Source organism: Sesamum indicum, linkage group LG12 (assembly GCF_026168435.1).
Source record: "Sesamum indicum cultivar Baizhima isolate 11 linkage group LG12, ASM2616843v1, whole genome shotgun sequence".
Taxonomy (NCBI): Eukaryota; Viridiplantae; Streptophyta; class Magnoliopsida; order Lamiales; family Pedaliaceae; genus Sesamum; species Sesamum indicum.
The window spans coordinates 7,443,202-7,462,824 of record NC_142668.1 but is presented as its reverse complement, the minus strand read 5'-3'; the positions used below and the strand labels follow the sequence as shown (position 1 = coordinate 7,462,824).

Here is a 19,623-nt window from a genome sequence, read left to right as displayed (position 1 = left end):
ATTTTCTGCAGCCGTTTCTCTACCTGCTATGACCAAAATCAATAAGTTACGGAAACCTGCTGCCGGCCTATACTCCGACCAGCCGTCGACAAAGGCCGCAACTGTCAAAACAGGTGCTACTAGCCGACAGCCGGGCGATCACCAACCTGACGCAAACACTAAGAAGCAAAGGAAAGCTGCTGAATTTATTACTACCGGCCAGTCATTGACAGTAACCGAACCCACCAAAACTGCTGAAATATTGCAACAGCCGGCTAGCAAACCGGCTATGCAACAACATGATGCCACCACTTCCGGTAAGGCTACATTTGGTGATTTCATTTCTACCTTGAATGGTACCCCCTCCTTCACTAAGAATGATGCTCCAACATGCACTGCCTCCGGGTCGGAAGGAAAACAACCGACTACTGATACTGCCGCTGAAAATTCGGCCAAGAAAACTGCCTCCTTTGGGGGCTATTTAGCACCAACTGCAGACTAACTGAAGAAAACAAACTCAGCAAATTTGTGGTTGATGATGGCCCTCTGACCTTGGACCCCAATGACATGCTTGATGTTCGAAGCAAATTGGGTTTTTGCCTCGTCGGCTATATTGCCGGCAAATTCGCGAGACTAAAAGCAATCTGTGCACTGTCCCAATCTTGGGGATCCAGTTTCCAACAGCACGAGAGCGGTTGGTTAATCTTCCATTTTGCCCGTGAGGAGGATAGGCAACGGATTTTGTCCGGTGGACCCTACTTCATATATGGACGTCCCTTACTTCTTAAGCACATGTCGTATTGCTTCGAATTTAAAGAGGATGATATCAGCCTAACACCGGTTTGGGCCACCCTCCCATCACTCCCCCTTGAGTGCTGACACCCTAATGCGCTCGGCAAGATTGATTCTAGGATTGGCAACCCCATTACCATGGATTCCCTTACGATGAAAATGGAAAGGGTATCGTATGCCAGAATACTGGTAGAAGTTGATGCTTCCAAAAAGCTTGTCGACCAAGTGGAGTTCGTTATGCCAAACGGCATAACCCGAAAACAACCGGTCGTCTACGAGTTCACCCCCAAAATTTGCACTGACTGCAACAGATTCGGCCACCTTCAGGAGACATGCCAGGGCCCGCATACACCGGCAGTGGCTGCTACCGCTGCCCTTGCTACTGCACCTGTCAAGCAGGCAGAAGCAAAGAAATCACAGACCACTGAGTGGACTACGGTCCAAAGGAGGAACAAGGGAAAATCTATAGATACAGCAGCCAAGCCGGCAGTGGAGGGTCACCAACCAATATCACCGGCCATCAAGGTACACAAGGGACGGGTTAGCACGAAAGAACTGCATTCATTCAAACTTCAAGATAGGGAGGTTCCCATACCAACAGACTCTGATAGCTCATCGACTGATTTCCCGACAACCACTCAACACATAGTGCCGGGGATCAAGACCAATGAGACTGCAATGATGTTCAGTAAACCAATGAAGCAGACAGGAGGGGAGTCCCCCACTTGATCCCCATGAAGATCGATTTCTAGAACGTGAGGGGCTTCAATCGGCCCCTCAAACACAATGGGGTAGCCCACCTCACCAAGCATAACTACCTTTGCCTCTTGGGCATTTTGGAGACAAAGCTTGCAGCATTTAAGATTCAGACATTTCTTAGTTGATCATTTCAGGGATGGTGCCAAGCCAACAACTTTGCCACCATTGCCGGTGGACGCATCCTTGTGATTTGGAACCCGGCAGTTATCGACCTTCAACTGGAGGATATCTCACCGAAAGTGATCCACTGCCGTGCCACGAATAAGTCTTCTCAACTCTCCTTCTATATCTCGTTTACTTATGATCTATATTCTGTTGTCAATAGAAAGAGTATGTGGGAGAAGCTTACAGAATTGGGACAGACGATAAGCATGCCACGTCTCATTATGGGCGATTTCAACTGTGTGAAATCTCCCAAGGAGAAGCAACTTGGAGTGGCCCCAACTTGGTATGAACTCAAGGATTTCGTGGACTGCTGTGCAGCACTTGGACTGCTTGACGTCCCCACAACGGGTTGCTATTACAAATGTTATTCCAACAACGAAAGCAACCCTGTGTGGTGCAAACTTGGCCGGGTCCTTTACAACAACGAATGGCTTGAGGCCGGTTTACATTGCGGCGCCCACTTCAACCCACCGGGATGCCTATCAGACCACTCTCCGGGTATTGTCACTATCTTTGATCATACTCCCACTAAGCCAAAACCATTCCGCCTTTTCAATATGTGGGCAGACTATCCAAACTTCTTAACTACTGTTGAACAACGATGGAACTTGAATGTGGAGGGAACGCCACAATTCAGCCTTTGCGAGAGGCTGAAAGCACTCAAAGGTGCACTGAAAGCTTTCAACACACAACACTACAGCCACATTTCCACCAGGGCCAAATAGGCTAACCTTGCACTGCAAGATGCTCAGAACTAACTTGAAAGCAATCCGGGAAATGTAACGCTTCGGGAATCTTTGGGAGATCTTAAGAAGAAGGTTGTTTTCCTTGCCGAGGCCGAACGACACTTCTTCTACCATAAAGCCAAGATCCATTACCTCAAATAGGGGGACCGAAACACCAAATTTTTCCACGATATGGTGAAACGAAACGCTGCTAGAAACTCCATTACGGTAGTCACTAGAGCTGATGGGACCATTATTACTGCTGTCGATGAGATTGCCCCAAGAGTTCGTTGATTACTACACATCACTCTTGGGCACCGAGGCTCACACCATCCCAGTCGATGACAGAGTGTTCGATTGCGGCCCCAAACTCTCCTCCGAGCTTACTGATGAGCTTTGTAGGGAAGTCACAGCACTGGAGGCTAAGGAAGCAATCTTCAATATTAACGACAACAAGGCACCCGGCCTCGATGGATATTCCTCATGCTTCTTCAAGAAAGCATGGGATGTGGTGGGTGATCATGTATGCAGGGCCATTTTGGATTTTCTTTAGGAGTGGACGAATGCTACGGCAACTTAACCACACCATCATTGCTCTCGTGCCAAAATCAGAGCACTCCACTTCTGTTGCTGACTACCGACCGATTTCGTGCTGCAACGTCATCTACAAGGCCATCAAGAAAATTATCTCGGACCGGCTTGTACCCGCATTGGAGCACCTAATCGACCGTTGCCAATCTGCATTTATTGGAGATCGCAATATCACCGACAATATTTTCTTGGTGCAAGAAATGGTGTGGTAGTACTCGAGGAAACGAATTTCACCTTGATGTACTATCAATATCGACCTTCGCAAGGCATATGACTCGGTCTCGTGGACATTTCTCTCCCGAGTACTTCATGGGTATGGTTTTCCCCCAATGTTTATAGCTTGGATTATGGCGTGCGTCTGCACTTCATCCTTTTCAGTGTCTTTGAATGGTTCCCTCCATGGGTTTTTTTCGGAGAAGAAAGGCCTAAGGCAAGGAGACCCGATGTCGCCGGCCCTCTTCCTCCTTAGCATGGAATACAGGAAGACTTCCAACTCAAACTTCAACTATCACCCGAAATGTGAAAAGTTGAAAATCACTCACCTCCTCTTTGCCGACGACCTGATGTTTTTCTCTCGAGGAGACCTTCCATCTATCCACATCTTGATGGAATGCCTACAAGATTTTAGGGACACATCCGGCCTTTCCGTCAATACCTCCAAGTCATGCATTTTTACAGCGAGTGTCCGGAATGAGGAGCTTGATGAAATTCTCGCTAGGACAAAGTTTGCGAGAGACAAAATGCCAATCCGATACCTTGGCATTCCACTAGCGGCACAAAGACTTTCAGTCAACAACTACTCACAGCTTGTGGATCAAATTGCTAACTGCATCTCGAAGTGGAAGTCCAAATCCTTATCTTATGCAGGCCGACTGGAACTCATCCGTTCGGTTATTCAGGGCATGGAGTGCTTTTGCCTCCAAGTTTTCCCTCTTCTAGCGGCGGTCATCGAGAAAATTCACCGACTCTGTAGGAATTTTCTATGGAACTCAAGGAGGGCACCAATCGCCTGGGAGGAAATATGTCATCCCAAGGAAGAAGGCGGTCTCGGTATTAGGCACATTCAATCTTGGAACGTTGCGCTCCTTACACATATCCTATGGAACATCCACCACAAGGCAGACACGTTGTGGGTGCAGTGGGTCAACGGTGTCTACCTTAGAGATGCCTCGATTTGGGACTGGCAACCGAAGAAGGGGGATTCTCCACTCCTTCAACGGCATGCTGATATCCGCAATAAGATAGTCACTGCTTTTGGGTCACCGGCGACAGCAATTGAACATATGACGGGATGGGCTACCACTAAGGGCCTCCAAACGTCGAAAGCATATGAGTACTTCAGACCGAAACTTACAAGACAACCTTGGAAAGCATCTATTTGGAAGGCTTTCATCCCACCGAAGTACTCGTTCATTATGTGGTTTGGCTTGCGCAATAGATTAGCTACAAGGGACAGACTCGGGTTCCTCCATGAGGAGAATTTGTGTTCATTTTGCATCAACAACAAGGAATCGGCCAAACACCTTTTCTTTGAGTGCTCGTTCAGCAACTACGTTTGGTCACATATCCAAGTATGGCTTGGGATTAACCGACGTATGTCCATCCTGCACAGTGCGGTGAAATGGCTCAAGAAGGAGAAAACCGGCTCCTCCGTTCATAACAAAGTGCGACACCTAGATTTGTCATGCACAGTCTACACCCTTTGGAGGCATCGCAATGAATTCATCTTTGAGGGTGCAAAACCCAGTCCCGAGGGCCTCATTATTTCCATAAAGATCACCCAGTCTATAGGCTCCTTTTGACACATTTCCCGCACGATTTAATTGCTCTTTAAACTTTAGTGTGGATCCTTTTGTATTTCTCCGAGTATGCCCGAAGTACTCTGTAAATATTACTGGATAAATGGAAACTTACAATTCACCAAAAAAAAAAATCTATTTTTTTAAATAATTATTTATTTTAGTTAATATTTTTGTTCTCTTTCTCCTACTACAAATATTCTCTCCGACAGAAAATTATGATAAAAGTGAGAATTTCTTATGCAAGAGCATGAATTCGAATAACAGAGTAGCAGCAAGAGAGATTCTCGAGTGTGGAAGGGGAGTTGTTTGTAGAGGGGTGCTTCCCAATTTATAGATGAAGAGTCCCTCTGTGCAAGGAGTTTTGGGGGTGGGGGAGCAGCGTGTCTGGTGAGGAAGGCGGGATTTATGGGGGATAAGGTTGCACCTTATCTGTTCCTCAAGCGGCAAGTTTTCGTATGAAGGAGGACTCCTTCATCGTGAAGATTCCTATTTGGTGGGGAGTCCTCTTAGGCTGAAGAGTCAACCCCTTGAGAGCACCTTCTTCTTCGAGCTGGCTTGGAAGAGAGTAGCAGGCCTTCGGATTGGGCCACTTTCTTAAGCCAACTCTAGTGTGGGGGGCTCTTTCTTGGACTGAGCCTAGTGGGCCTCCCCTTTAGGCGGAACCATATTGCACGGTGCCTTCTTCTTGGGTTAAGCTTGATAACCTGGGTGGACTGATTCTCTTTTGGTGGCGAGCCTTTGCTTGGGCTTAACATTTCTTGGTGAGCCAATCCTTTTGGGGCCATACCCATCATATTTATTATAAATCCTTGAACATTTAAATGGCACATGGACGGTGGGAGTAAATGTATATTTATTATCTAAAACTTTTATTTTAAAATAAATATATAATAAAGTAAGGAAATAAGCCGGTGGCATCGTGGGGGATATTCGGTTTTTCGTTCTTCTTGTTATTATTATTATTATTATTGCAGCTGAAAGAAAATTGTAGAAGAACCGAAGAGAGGGGGGGCCCAAGCGGTTGCGATGGGAGAAAGCGGCGTTGCCATAGCGGAGGAGCAGAGGCAGACCGCCGTTGATGAAGCTGTGAACCACAAAAACGACACCGTTTGTAACTCCGGCGACACTCCTTCCTCGTCCGATGGCCCAGTTCGTGTGTACGCTGATGGGATCTACGATCTCTTTCATTTTGGCCATGCTCGCTCCCTGGAACAAGCCAAAAAGCTGTATGCTTTCTTCTTTTTTCTTGATTTTTTGTTCTGGGTTTGCTTTTGATTTTCAATTCGTGGTTTTATCTGCGTAAAATTTGTTTGGTTGAAATTTTGTTACTTGTTCACCGGATGTTTGATTTTATGTCCGTGTAAGTCTTGTTTCTGTTGTTGGATGGGATTCTAAGAGATCGTGTCTCTGTTTTCCGAGGTTTTCCTTTTTTTTTTTTTCACTCCTTTGAGATCACTTTTTCTTCTGCAAGTTAATATATATTCTTTTATTTTTCCTACAGTCGATTTTCATATTCTCGGGGAATTAGTATTGTTTTTTTTGGTTGAGTGGGAGTCTGAAAGATCTGTTTCAGTTGTCCCTTTCCTTTTCACACTTTGTTGTTAGAGCTCATCGATCTGCTCGGGGTTTACAAATTTCTCCACATTAATGGGCTCTTGCTTCTTCTGAATCTTCTCTTTCTTTCGTGGGTCAATGGTTAAACAAGTGCTGATGTTCTTGTGCATGATGCCACTTATCTATGTAGGTTCCCCAACACGTACTTGCTGGTTGGATGCTGCAATGACGAGGTTACACACAAGTTCAAAGGCAAGACTGTTATGACTGAATCGGAGCGTTATGAATCCCTTCGCCATTGCAAGTTTGTTTCCTTTCCTGTCCTTTTAGTATTTGCACGTGGATGCTTGTGTAAATGTTTCATTTGGTGATTTTTCTATGTTTATTGTAGCCTAGTAGAGTTTAGATGCTAATATGTAGTTACTGAATGTGGACATGAAGTGCTAGTAAATTTCCAGCATGTTCATCATGTGAGGATGTTGATTTGTGTTGAGCATTTTGTGGTTAGAGTAAATGATGGTGATATGTGATGCTAATAATGCCGGGCTGCATCTGATTGGCCACGCCATGTATGTGCAAGTGACATTATGATTATTCTCTAAACAATTAGAATTTTTCTTCTTGGTACCTAGTTAATGTTTTTTGTTTTCTAATGATTTTTTTGACTTGATCTGGTTGTCGAATGTATGGGATCATCAAATAACTTAACATGTAAAGCATTTCCCTTTGGCAGGTGGGTTGATGAGGTTATTCCTGATGCCCCATGGGTAATTAATCAAGAGTTCCTGGACAAACACCGAATAGATTTTGTGGCTCATGATTCTCTTCCGTAAGAGTTTCTTGTCTAGAAACATTCATTTCATTACAGAATTTAGATTAGATCCATGAAGGTGCAGAAAAAAATGAAAGAGGTCCCCTCCTTTTTCTCCTTATGCAAGTGTTAGGCATTAACCCTTAAAATTGGAAAGATAATGTCATCCCACCTACTTTTAGCAGTTCCTGCAAACATTTAAACTTTTCTATATTTGCTTATCTGGCCTTTTCCAATTTACTTGTTCATCTAACACAAGTTTTGCCGACATTAGAAGAAGTTAGTTATTAGAGGCATTCGCTAGTTTGATTTGCTAGTCTAGAGAGATGCACGTCTTGGTACATGTTGCAGTTCTGTTATTGAATGAACCAAACAAAGTGAGAAAATTTCCAATTTTCCTATTATCTTTATATTTCAAGTCACCTTAGGCTCCATGTCCCAATTCCATGTGGTCTTGAAATAGAACAGAATCAAAACAGTCTTTATTACTCTTTGGCTATCTCTTCCTCTCGGATTGTGTCAGACGGAAATGCTGTGATAGTTATTTTTTATGTCAATACAGTGGTAGATCAGATGAAATCTGATAAGAACTGATTTATTAACTATTTCCTGAAACCACCAAAAGATCTATTAAACACTGTTCTTCATTCGAACACAAAGAGAGCATAGATTTAACCTTGCAAATTTAGATTTCGTAATCCAACCGGTATTCAATAACAAGAGTTGATTCTCGGAGTGGTACGTATAATTTAGGCGAGTGGTATTTGTTTTTGGCATGTTAAAACAAAATAATTGAGGACCATGCAAGCCAGATTCAGTGGTTGTGAGATGCAAGTGTTTGCCCTATCTTGGCATTTTGCTAAGAGACTAAGTAGGTGTGGTTAAAAACTGTGCATTTTAACTTCCTGTAACTTCGCAGTTATGCTGATGCAAGTGGAGCTGGAAACGATGTTTATGAATTTGTAAGCATGACATTCTTCTCACAATTTCTTGTTTCGCCAATCTTCTTCCAGATTTTCTGTGCAGTGGTATCTTTGTTTTTCAATTTGGTAGCTGATTATCTTACATCATGCTATTCTTGATGTAGGTCAAAGCTGTGGGAAGATTTAAAGAGACTAAAAGAACCGATGGAATTTCAACGTCTGACATCATTATGCGGATAGTGAAGGACTATAACCAATATGTGATGCGCAACTTGGATCGTGGTTATTCAAGGAAGGAGCTTAATCTTAGCTATGTCAAGGTATGATTCTTGGAAAACTATTGTTTGCTCTGTCGTGAATTTATTGCTATCTACATAAATTCATTCATTGACCTGAAAGTAGTTACAAGAACCTGTTATGTTATTTGTAGTGAGGGCCTAAACTTGGGACTTGAATTTATTGTTTGCTCTGTCCGTCTGTTGTAAGGCTGGATCTTAGATTTTTCTTTCACATTGCCAGGAAAAGCGACTAAGGGTAAATATGAGACTGAAGAAGCTGCAGGAGAAGGTCAAGGAGCATCAAGAAAAGGTGGGGGAGAAGGTACAGCTTCTTGTGATGGAAATACTGCCTAATTCAGTTTTTGCTAGTTTAGTTTTAGTGCACTAAACATGACTGGATCTTAATATTTAGGATACTGCATTTTTGCTAATTTTAAAGTTACACCGTGTCCTTGAGTAAAGAATAAAAATATATAAATAGAGAATATCGGGAGATAGAAATGTTTAAATGAACCTTTATATTTATTTTTGCTAGATTATTGTTTCTCTAGTTTGCTCCGTCATAAAACAGAAATTTTATTTGGATTTTAGTAAGCCAAACCAATTATTGTTATGTTTTGACAACGCTCCTCATTATTTGCTCAGTAGAAAGCTTCCGTGCTACCTTTCCCGATAACTACTAACATGGTGTAATTGACTGTTAATAGACCCAAATATAGTTACTATGTTAAATGATGCACTTATCCCAACTCTTGATGTTGCTTGGCTGAATGCAGTCCTCTTCTGATGTTATTAATATGGTCTTTGCATTCTGCTTCACAATTTATATGGGATTAAAGCATGCATGTTCACTGACTAATGGTATTGTTGGTCTCTGACCTATAGTCCTTTTTGTTTTAGTATTAGTGTAGTCACTGATTTCATTTAGTATGATGTGATACTATAACTTTAATCATCTATCGAGTGTTGCTTATTGTTCATCTATCATGTTTCTTTGCATGCACTGATTTTAAGTCTCCATCTTTTAGATACAAACTGTTGCAAAAACAGCTAGCATTCATCGTAATATGTGGGTTGAAAATGCTGATCGATGGGTTGCTGGATTTCTTGAGATATTTGAGGAAGGTTGTCATAAAATGGTAAGCAGCAGTCTTATTTCTAAACTAAGATACATAAACTTTATGTCATTATTATTCCCTGAACTTCTATTTCTCAGGGAACGGCTATTAGGGATCGGATTCAAGAGAGTTTAAGAGGACAACAGGTGTCGGGTTTCCTGGCTAATGGCCGTGAGAGTGATGATGATGAGTACTATTATGATACGGAGGAAGACTATTATGATAATGAAGAATATTACGACAGTGATGAGAAATGACTGCCCTGTACATTAGGCCCATTGGTAGTCGCCCCATCGGCTGTCTGTTTTATATTTGGGCTTGTGTAAGCTATTGTAGAATAGTTGACATATTCTCCTCAAACTTGTGTTGGATGTTACTGACTTTTGAGCTTTTTGGTTTGGTGTTTGCCATATCTTTGCAGTTTTAGCTTTTCTCATGGTATGAATTGTCATCAAATAGTTTGTTACTGGGAAATGTATGGTTTGGTTACCGTCGAGGAGATTTGGTTGTGAGAAAGGGATGCTTAGTCTATGTGTTACATGTGCTTGTCTCATATTATCCGAATAGCATCAGTTTGTCATCGGTCGAGGACTGGAAGGAGAGTTTTGTTTCCATATTCAGTACCCCTCAAGCAGATTGATGTATAGTAGGTCTTATCTTGAATTGAAAATTGTAGTTGTTCAGGATCTCAAATTCATAACAATTTTGTTGCCTGACTATAGCGAATTTCTAATAATCTAGCATCCATTTTGAATTATTCTGTGAGATTGACTTCATATACCATTGGAGTTATTCAAAATGTAAAATTATTGATATATTTGGATGTTTTGATGTGTTGAATGATGAATCATATTGTTATTTAAGTTACATTAGCTGTTGAGGGGGATTTGTGAGTTCCCTCCTTGAGTTGAGGGTTGTGGTTTCTGAGTTTACGAGGAGTCTTGCCCTGTTATCAGCATAACCACTTGGATGCTTTATCGGAGAAAAAAGAACAAACAATTTATGGATGGTGATGCGGGATATTTTCAACATTCCTTACGAGACCTTCATAATGCAGAAAGAGGCCTATAAAAGAACTAGGGCCAATTGCAACATACGAAGGTTATGCAGTTAAAGGAAAGATTTTAGAGGACATGTGATATAAAGGTATTTGAAGGTCAACAAAGATTTCTGGACACAAAGGACAGAATATCAGAAAAGTACTGTCAGTGCTTGACTTTTCCTTCTCAAACACAGAAAAGTGATTATCTTGAAAAGCATACTACATTTCTTCGTGAAATAAAGAGTTTGGGGGTCTCTGTGACCGAGTGATAAACAGATCTGACTGATCGGAGTTTGTGGTCGGGTTTCGAGTTTTCTATGGTGTTACCGTGGGTGCTCTTGGGTGCGAGACTTTTGTGACCGTATTCCCTTTGTGTTGGATCTGGCTTGATCTAAGCCGAGTTTATTCTACATTTACAAGTTTCGTTATTTTCATTTATTCATTGTTATTATTCTCTTATAATCTGTATTATTGGCCTGTAATCATTTGAAGAGTTTAGTACTCCATATTCATTGTAATAGTTGATTAGGATTTTTCTGATATCCACTCTAAATGGTGTGCAACTCTTACGTCTATTTGAGTGGAGTGGTATCAATACCAAGTACAACAATAATGTATGTTCCTTGTCATTAAGGAAAGTGGGCGCCCTTAACCAACTCCTATAAAAGGACATTGGGTTTTGGTAGGTCCATGTAAGGTTAAGCATACATAATGTTATTCTGCACAGTATAGGATAAGGATACGTTTTGGGCATAACATTCATATATCCAAAAATATAAAATAAAAAAGAAAAGAAAGGACGCTGACAGGCGTATTCGACAAGTTTTGAGTTTTTTTTTTTTTTAATAAAAAAAAAGTTTTGTTGTTTGTACCAAGAAAAAACAGAAGAGTTTTAGGAAAAAAAAAAAATTCATTTATCTCAAATTAAAAATTTTGAGATGAAATTACTAAAAATTCAATAGACGATCATGATGATTTAACTAATTTGAATGATTAGAAGATACTGGTTTTTTTTCTTTCCGAAAAAAAAAAAATGAGATCAAATATTATTACCCGATCAAAACTAACTACAAACTTTAAAAAATCAACTCGCAACTATATGCAAAATAGAGTCTAGACGGCATGTTGTGTTGATAATTTTTTTTAATAATGAAAAATCTTTATAATTATGCTAAATTTTAAAAAAAACTCGTCATAACTTAGGTGAATTAAAATGTTAAAAGACTGTTACACCCCTCAACAGTGGATTCATGAATTCCTCTGAACAACTTTACTAAATTCTTTGCATTGCCCATAAACTAATAATAGAACAAAAGAAAAGCTTAGTTTGAAGTCAAAGTTGTGATGCTCCGACAAACAATATTGTCCACACAAATTGACTTCCTTACTTTGTTCTGTCCTTTGATGAACTAACTTTATGTTTTTCTTTTTCGTTCTTATCAATCTTATGATATTTATTTATTTTAATAATATTTAATATTATCATATGATAGTTCGATGCAGTGATATCATAGACGAGATTAGAATATTACAAAATCAAAATAAAATTTTGATTGCTAGTTGAAATTAATATTCCTTACATTCTGTAAAATATATATAACTTTTATTTCTATATGTTCCAAAATAATTTTCTTTTGTAGATTTAGTGCAATTTTTATATTCAAGTTGTCCTTTTTACCTTTCTACTTATTTGGACTGCAGAAGTCTAGTTCTGAACGTAATAATGTCCAGACGGTTCACATGTAATTGTACAATTTAATGTGCTAATTATTAATTAAGACGTCACGTATTTGTGAACTATTTTATTTTTTTTGTTTGCAAATAGAAAACCCCGGAAATTTATGACATTTGGTCCACGGTATGAGTTAGGCCATAGACCAAAATTAACATGTAAGACTTTGGACTTCCCATTTTCATTGCATATTCTAACTTTTATAAAGACTTTGTTCAATGAAATTGGACTCATGAAATAATTCATTGAAGATTTTTTAGATGATAAGTTGGAATCCCATGTATCGATATTTATATCACTTGATGTGAAGTTATTATAAATTTGATCTAGAAATATGCCTATATATCACTTGAGAGATCTTTATACAATCGAAAAAGGACTTCAGTCATGAGATTTTGACAGAGTGAAGTCTGAAGACCTTACGAATGGGTATTGGACCTTTGAAATGCTAGGTCTGGGACCATGCCGAAATTGCCTAAGTATCAAGGTATTTTACACACCTCCGCACTTAGTGAAAAGGACATTTGTCTGGTACCACCAGTCCCACAACAACTTTTAACAGTATAACAGGTTTTGTCCCCTGAACCACCACCTGTCATTATCTTGAGTATGTACAACTTAATGTACATCGTTGGATCAAATATTTGATCTAGAGTGCATGTGAAATTGTACAATCCAGCCGATACCTATATATACTGGCTCTCCAGCATCAGGAACGACTTTGGCCACTCCAACTTTTATGCTTTTTCTTTCAAAGACCTTAAACCCGTACTTACTTAAGCGTTAAAGAGCCATTGCCGGAATTCATTTCGACTTAGCTATAACCCTGTATTCTCTTGCAGGCTTATTCTATATCTGATAGGATACTCGAGACATTTGGAGTAGCTGAGAGATTTAATACCAACTTACACCATCCACATACCTTATGGTTTTTTTTGGGCATAACAAATTTTAATTATTATTTTATTATTTGGTGTAATTCGAATGTCATTGACAATATATTGATGTATGATCAATTTTTTAGAATATTGATATTATGACACAATTATGATATATTAAGAAAATAATTGATTAGAATTATTTGACGTAATTGACTGAATCAGGAAATTTTTTTATCGGAATCAGGTTAAATCAAATCAAATTTGTCACGGTATTGTCACTCTTCACGAACTGTATACTAATCACAAAATAAGTATATTGTATTTATCATATAAGTGGTTCAAATTCGGACAAATCCAATTTAGCTTAAATTTTTCCCAGTATTAGTGTAATAACATTAGTAGAATATTTTCTCTTAAATACACACACACAAACACAGACATATAAAAGTATTTTAAAAAAATATAAAACTACCTAAGTGTGGACAGTAAATAACCCATAAAAATATTTTAGAAAATTTTACAAAAGATATAAAATTAGAAGTCATAATCCAAAAGGTTATTATGGTTAGTATATCATAAAAATTGAATAAAAATCTACTGATGTTAATTGAATGAACTCTTTGTTAAACAAATGTCAAAATTCAGAAGGTATTTATAATTTTTAAATAATAAATAAGTATTTATAATTACGCCAAATTTTAGAAAGGTGGCTTAAATTTACCCTAAAAATAATTAATCTATGACCAACGCAAACAACTGGGGTGGTTCACCCAATCAAATGCTTAGGGAGTGTTTCTAGGAGTTTTAAAAAGCGCTTCTCAACTTCTGACTCCTAAAAAGTATTTTTAAAATGTTTGAGATGCCAACTTCTACTTTTGAAATTGCTAAAAAAAAACACGTTTAGGCAAAAAAATAACAGCTTTGACTTTTTTGTAAATCAATCCAACTTTATTTTTCGTGACTGTACCCTCATTACAATAATTTTAATTCAACTTTATTACTTTCAATTTATTTTTATATATTTCATATTTAAAGTTGATTATGAAACTTTCAAATAATTTGAATAATTTAACAATATCAAATTTACACTTATTTATATTTTAGATATTTTATATTTTATTTTCTATATTATCTAATTATATTATCCCTATTTCATTAAAAATATAAATTTAATGACTGTGATTAATTTAATCATTGTATATGAATAAGTAGTTATATTACTACAGTGTGAGAGTTATTAAACTAAAGATTCACTTTTTATTAATATTTTTAAATCTTAAATATGTAATATACTAATCGAAATAATATTTATTATCTTTTGTAGAAAAATAATTATTATTGACAAACAATAAGTGCTTTTTTTAGAAGTAATTTTTTTTCAAACACTATCCAATTTAGCTTTTATCTGCTTTTAGCCTTTTTTTTCAAATACTATTCATTTTTTATTCTACTATAATTTTTAACTTTTTCTACAAAAATCACTTTTCTAAAAAATAAAGTTTTCGCAAACACTCTCTTAATGTATGTGTCCTTCAAATCAGAATTGTGCTTTTTTAATATTCATTATTTAGAATATACTACATACTATATAATTCAAGTAAATATAGTAGTACCTGATATTATAAATAAGTCATCGTGGCACGCTACTTCTATATGCATCTAAAGAAAATCTTTCACGTTTTATAGTATATTATAAATAAGAATAAGACGTATAAATCAACAGATCACATTTAAATAAAAAGAAAATAAATAAAAAAAATCAATTAAGGTTATAATCATCACAACAAGAAAACTTAGTGCAATTGTGTCACAAACCGTCGTTTGGGAGTAAAAATATATATTTTTTTTATATTAACTCGCTATCATGGCACGCCGTTCCTGCATGCATATAATAAATAATTTTTCTTTAAAATATATTATAAATAAGAGAAAAATATACAAATCAATACACTATATTAAGAAAAAAAAAGAAAGAAGTAAAAGAAAACTAATTTACCAGTTAATATAAAATTTAGAAAGTTGAATAAATTAGTTATAAGTTAAACAACATTTTTGATTTTTCAAAAAATTGATACGACAATATCATTAATCGTCATTTATGAATGTAGATAACATTTCTAATTTATATTAGTACTGAAGTATAGATATAGATTAAATAATTTGTTCTAAAGAAAGCAATAATTTAATTAAATAGTAAAAAAGAGTAATAATGTATGTTCACATGGCATGGCTAGTTTTCTGGTCATTGAGAATGATGAGAACGTAGCTTCTGTTAGAGGACAAACATCTTTTCGGATATTCCTTTGTTTCTACACATCAATAGTCAGCCCAATTTGCTTTGACTGCTTTTGTTCCTTCAACTCGAAAAAATATTCACTAAGTCTTTGTTTTGTTTTTTTTTTTAGGAAAAATTATTTATTTAATAAGTTTGTAATTTATTAAGTTTAATTTTTTAAAAATTGCTTAATTTTAGTCATTTGGCTCAATTTCGGATAAGTTTATCCCTACACAACTTTTCAAAAGCAATTTTAGTCCATATATATCCATTCATTTTGCATTCGTAGCTAATGCACGCCTAGAATGGTATAAGAGTTTAAGTTTATTGAAAAAATATTTGTTTATATTATATTTAGAGCATTATGATGAACTATTAGCCTTTATCATCGAAAGGGCAAAAGAGTCATAAATCAGGTTAAAGGACCAAATATAGCAAAATTGATAAGATAAAGGACTAAATTAATATTATCAAAGATAAAGGACCAAAATGAATTCAAACCAAAATTATAAGACGAAATTTTTTTTCCCTTTTTTGTTTTCTATAAAGTGTTATTTATATAATTATATTAATATCTCAATAAATTGAGCAATATATTAATTCAATTAATATATCAATCATTAATATAACTAAAAATAGTGAAACAGACTATAATAAACTCATGATCCAAAATTTATTTATGGGGCCTCAGGTCAGTCTTAACCATTAGATTAAAATATCATGGATGAATTTTACTAAGTTAAAATTACCAATAGTTTAAGATTGAATAAAAAAAATGTTATTACTAGCTCATTTTGATCACCTTTTTCATTTATCTCAAATCAATACTGTATTGGATTAGAACTAAGGTAAATTTTAGTTAATTGTCGTCAAAATTTAAGTTTTTACGTAAATTTATTTAATCGAGATAGAAAGTATTAATTTTGCGTAACTTATAATAAGACCTTCTGAAGTTTGATATATAATTATGAATACTTCCTTATTGTTTAAAAAATTATAAATACCCCTCATGTTTGATGAAATTATATAATTCTTGAGTTGATGTCTGAAATTTGTAAAAGCAGTTATTCACTTAATATGGGTTTGTTTGCACTACAAGAAAATATGATATTAGTGACAAAATATCAAGTGAAAGTTTTAAATTACTAAAATATATATTAACATTACAAAAAATACAACAGTTAACTAAGGCTAATTGTCATCATTAAAAAAAATCATAGCAAATAATCATTGGCCATGGCCATAAAATGGTTGTTGGTCGTAGTATCTGCAAGCGTAACTAAAATATTTGCCAAGTCATGGTAAAAATAAGGCAAATACTTTTACCATGGCTCTTATGGCAAATAATTTTCTCTTGGTAGAAAATTTATGTTTTTGTATTGATTTTATTTAACTGTGGTAAACATATTAACCATAAATTTTAGTCCATAACTATTAAAATTATAGCCAATTGTCATTTTTTTTCTAGTGCAAGTGTTAACAAAATTATTTATAAAGTTGTCACAAAATACAATAGTGATACATCTGTACTGACAAACTATTATTTGTTGTTACTAGGTCGTCACTATACATGAGTCACTAATTGTATTTAGTGATAACTTTATTCACGTTTTTTTGTTACGAAGTCAAGCTAGTACCAATTTTTACATAATAATGGCAATTATAAAAATCATGAAATTTGTTATCATGACAAAATTAACATTCTTGTCACTAAAAATATATAATTAATGGTAATATTAAAATTGTTACTTGATTTTTTTGTCACTAATGGTCTTCTATATTTTTTTGGGTAAATGTAAGTTTCATTAATAAAATAAGATCATACAGTACAACATTGCTCAACTGGTGGTTTCTCTCTGATAGGCCAAGGGATACGCCATAATCTATATAATGCACATGAACTAACAGAACGGGATAAATTAACACTGATAATCCTCTGTCTAATATCTTCCATAATAATGGTGGTTATGATATTTGGTGGTCGCTCCGTATGCTCAAAGCATCTCAAATTTCGTTTCCTCCAAATGTGGTAAATGCAAGCAACCAGGAGTGCACGATAAGCCAAGTTAATGATATGTTTTCCTCTCAATTTCCTTGCATCCCACTCAACGTAATTCCGTAACCACTCTCTATTAGGTTATTCAAATCGAACAATCCGCCGAATCGCTGTTAGACATCTTCTGGTTGGTTGGGGGTGAAAAGTGGGTGTATCAAAAACGTAGAAGTGGATGGGGATAAATGTATTTTTGGTTCTCAAATATAGTTACTAATACGATTTTGGTTCTCAAATAATTTAAGGCTGCAATTTTAGTACTCAAACTTTAACATTTTTGGCATTTTTGGTCCTTCCGTTAACTTTTCCATTAAACTTAACGAAAATTTCATATAAAGTGAAAAAAATTGCTATTTTCCTCCCATTTTGTGGTGTTTTTCAAGTTGTAAACCAAATCATTTTTTCTATTTTTTTTCAAACTTCACAAGAGAATAAACCAAAAAAATAAATTTAAGCAAAAAATTTTCTAAAATTTATTGACCATTTTCCTATTATGACAATTTTTTGTTAAGATTATTTAGAAAATTGATTGCTTAATTTTTTTTTTGTTTATTCTCTTTTGAAGTTTGGAGAAAAATAAAAAAAATTGGTGCATTGAATTAAAACTTGAAAAACACCACAAAATGGAAGGAAAATATCAATCTTTTCCACTTTAAATGAAATTTCTGTTAAGTTTAACGGAAAAGATAACAAAGGACCAAAAGTGCCAAAAAAAGAACCAAAATTGCAACCTTAAATTGTTTGAGGACTAAAATTGCATTAGTGACTATATTTGAGAACAAAAAAAATGCATTTATCCCAAAGTGGATGAATAAGAAAAGATTTGGTGTTTGGTTAGGAAAAATAATTGGTGGGAAGTAAAACTAGATGTATATGAAACCCTTTAGGAGCTCAATTTTATATCCAAAATTCTGCTGAAAAGGGAACGTATAAGAACAAAAAAAAACAAAAACTCACTCCAACTCAGTTTTTCTCAATGTGATGAGATGAATTAATCACAAATAATGACAAACTCGTTCTTGACCTTCGACTTTAGGCTATTTGAAGATATAACTTTTTTTTTTTTATCCAAGTAAGATTTATCGAATCAAACAAATCACAAAATAAATGTGATACACTTATCATATGATTGATTATTTTTTAAAAATTGTATACTAAATAATTACACACAAATTAATATATTTACACTTATGATATAATTATTTCAAATCTGAACAAATCAAATTTGGACTAAAATTCGACATAAAAAATAAATCCACCTAAAGACTAATGGTGCGAACTTGCGAGTTTCCTGTTTAAACCCGTGATGTGTTGCTAGTCAAATTTGCGTTCGAGTACATACAATCATAATTCTTTTTTGCATCCTTTGGTTCATTTTTTAATAATCACATTTGAGATTAAATTTTTATCATAATACCACTGTGATCAAAGCTACGATCTATAGTTTTTAGTTTCACTGCAATTATTTTTAATCTAATTACTCATCATGTTCAATAAATAGTTTTTAATTCCTTTATTAGCCTTGAAATTGAGATGTTATAATATAATTCAGGTCGTTTAGATGGGGTCAGGTCATGCACTGCGCCTCTCGAAGATAAGGTCGAGGAAATCCTAAACCACCCAAAGATGTGGATCCTGAGAACAAAGAAGATCGTTAGGCTACGCCCCTGATAATGGGGGTTCGTGGGGCTGGAGGAAACTCCTTCGTCTACGCCCCTTGCTTCGATCGATGGTGGATTATCAGATTGGTGATTGAAATTCATTTTATTTGTGGCATGATCCATAGCATCACCTTGGTCCCTTTATTGAGATATTCCCACAGGGTCCACGTCTGCTTGGGTTTCGGACGGCGGACAAGCTCAACAGTGTTATTATGGAGGGGCAATATTGGCATTGGCCTCTTATTATGGAAATTGAGTGCTTGGAGATTTTGCATGCATTGCTAATAATTAATGGCGGGACAGATTGCAATATTTAGCGATTTGAGACGGGACGACCCAGAATTGCATCTCTTTATAGGCTATTGGACCCACCAGGACCCAAGGTAGGTTGGTCTTCACTACTCTCGGGTTCCCTGAAGATCCCCAGGCATAATTTCATCCTATGGCTTGTGATTTTGGGGAAACTATCCACAGCTGATAAA

General features: G+C 36.1%; 2 protein-coding genes across 3 annotated transcripts; both read left to right on the top strand.

The window, feature by feature from the left end:
- The first annotated feature begins 909 nt into the window (after positions 1–909).
- Positions 910–2,420, top strand: LOC105178633 (uncharacterized). The gene is made up of 2 exons (XM_011102143.2): positions 910–1,296; positions 1,665–2,420. The coding sequence occupies exons 1-2, from the start codon at positions 910–912 to the stop codon at positions 2,418–2,420; spliced, it is 1,143 nt and encodes a 380-aa protein (XP_011100445.2).
- Positions 2,421–5,720: 3,300 nt separating this feature from the next.
- LOC105178588 (choline-phosphate cytidylyltransferase 2) lies at positions 5,721–9,907 on the top strand. Of its 2 annotated transcripts, none has more exons than XM_011102098.3 (8): positions 5,721–6,039; positions 6,558–6,671; positions 7,101–7,196; positions 8,098–8,140; positions 8,266–8,421; positions 8,621–8,689; positions 9,408–9,518; positions 9,596–9,907. In XM_011102098.3, exons 1-8 carry the CDS (start codon positions 5,840–5,842, stop codon positions 9,752–9,754), a joined length of 948 nt encoding a protein of 315 aa, XP_011100400.2. In that variant the 5' UTR covers positions 5,721–5,839; the 3' UTR covers positions 9,755–9,907. The 2 variants fall into 2 exon arrangements, with proteins under 2 accessions (XP_011100400.2, XP_011100399.2); XM_011102097.3 differs by having other exon boundaries at positions 5,722–6,039; positions 8,621–8,701.
- Positions 9,908–19,623: the final 9,716 nt, after the last annotated feature.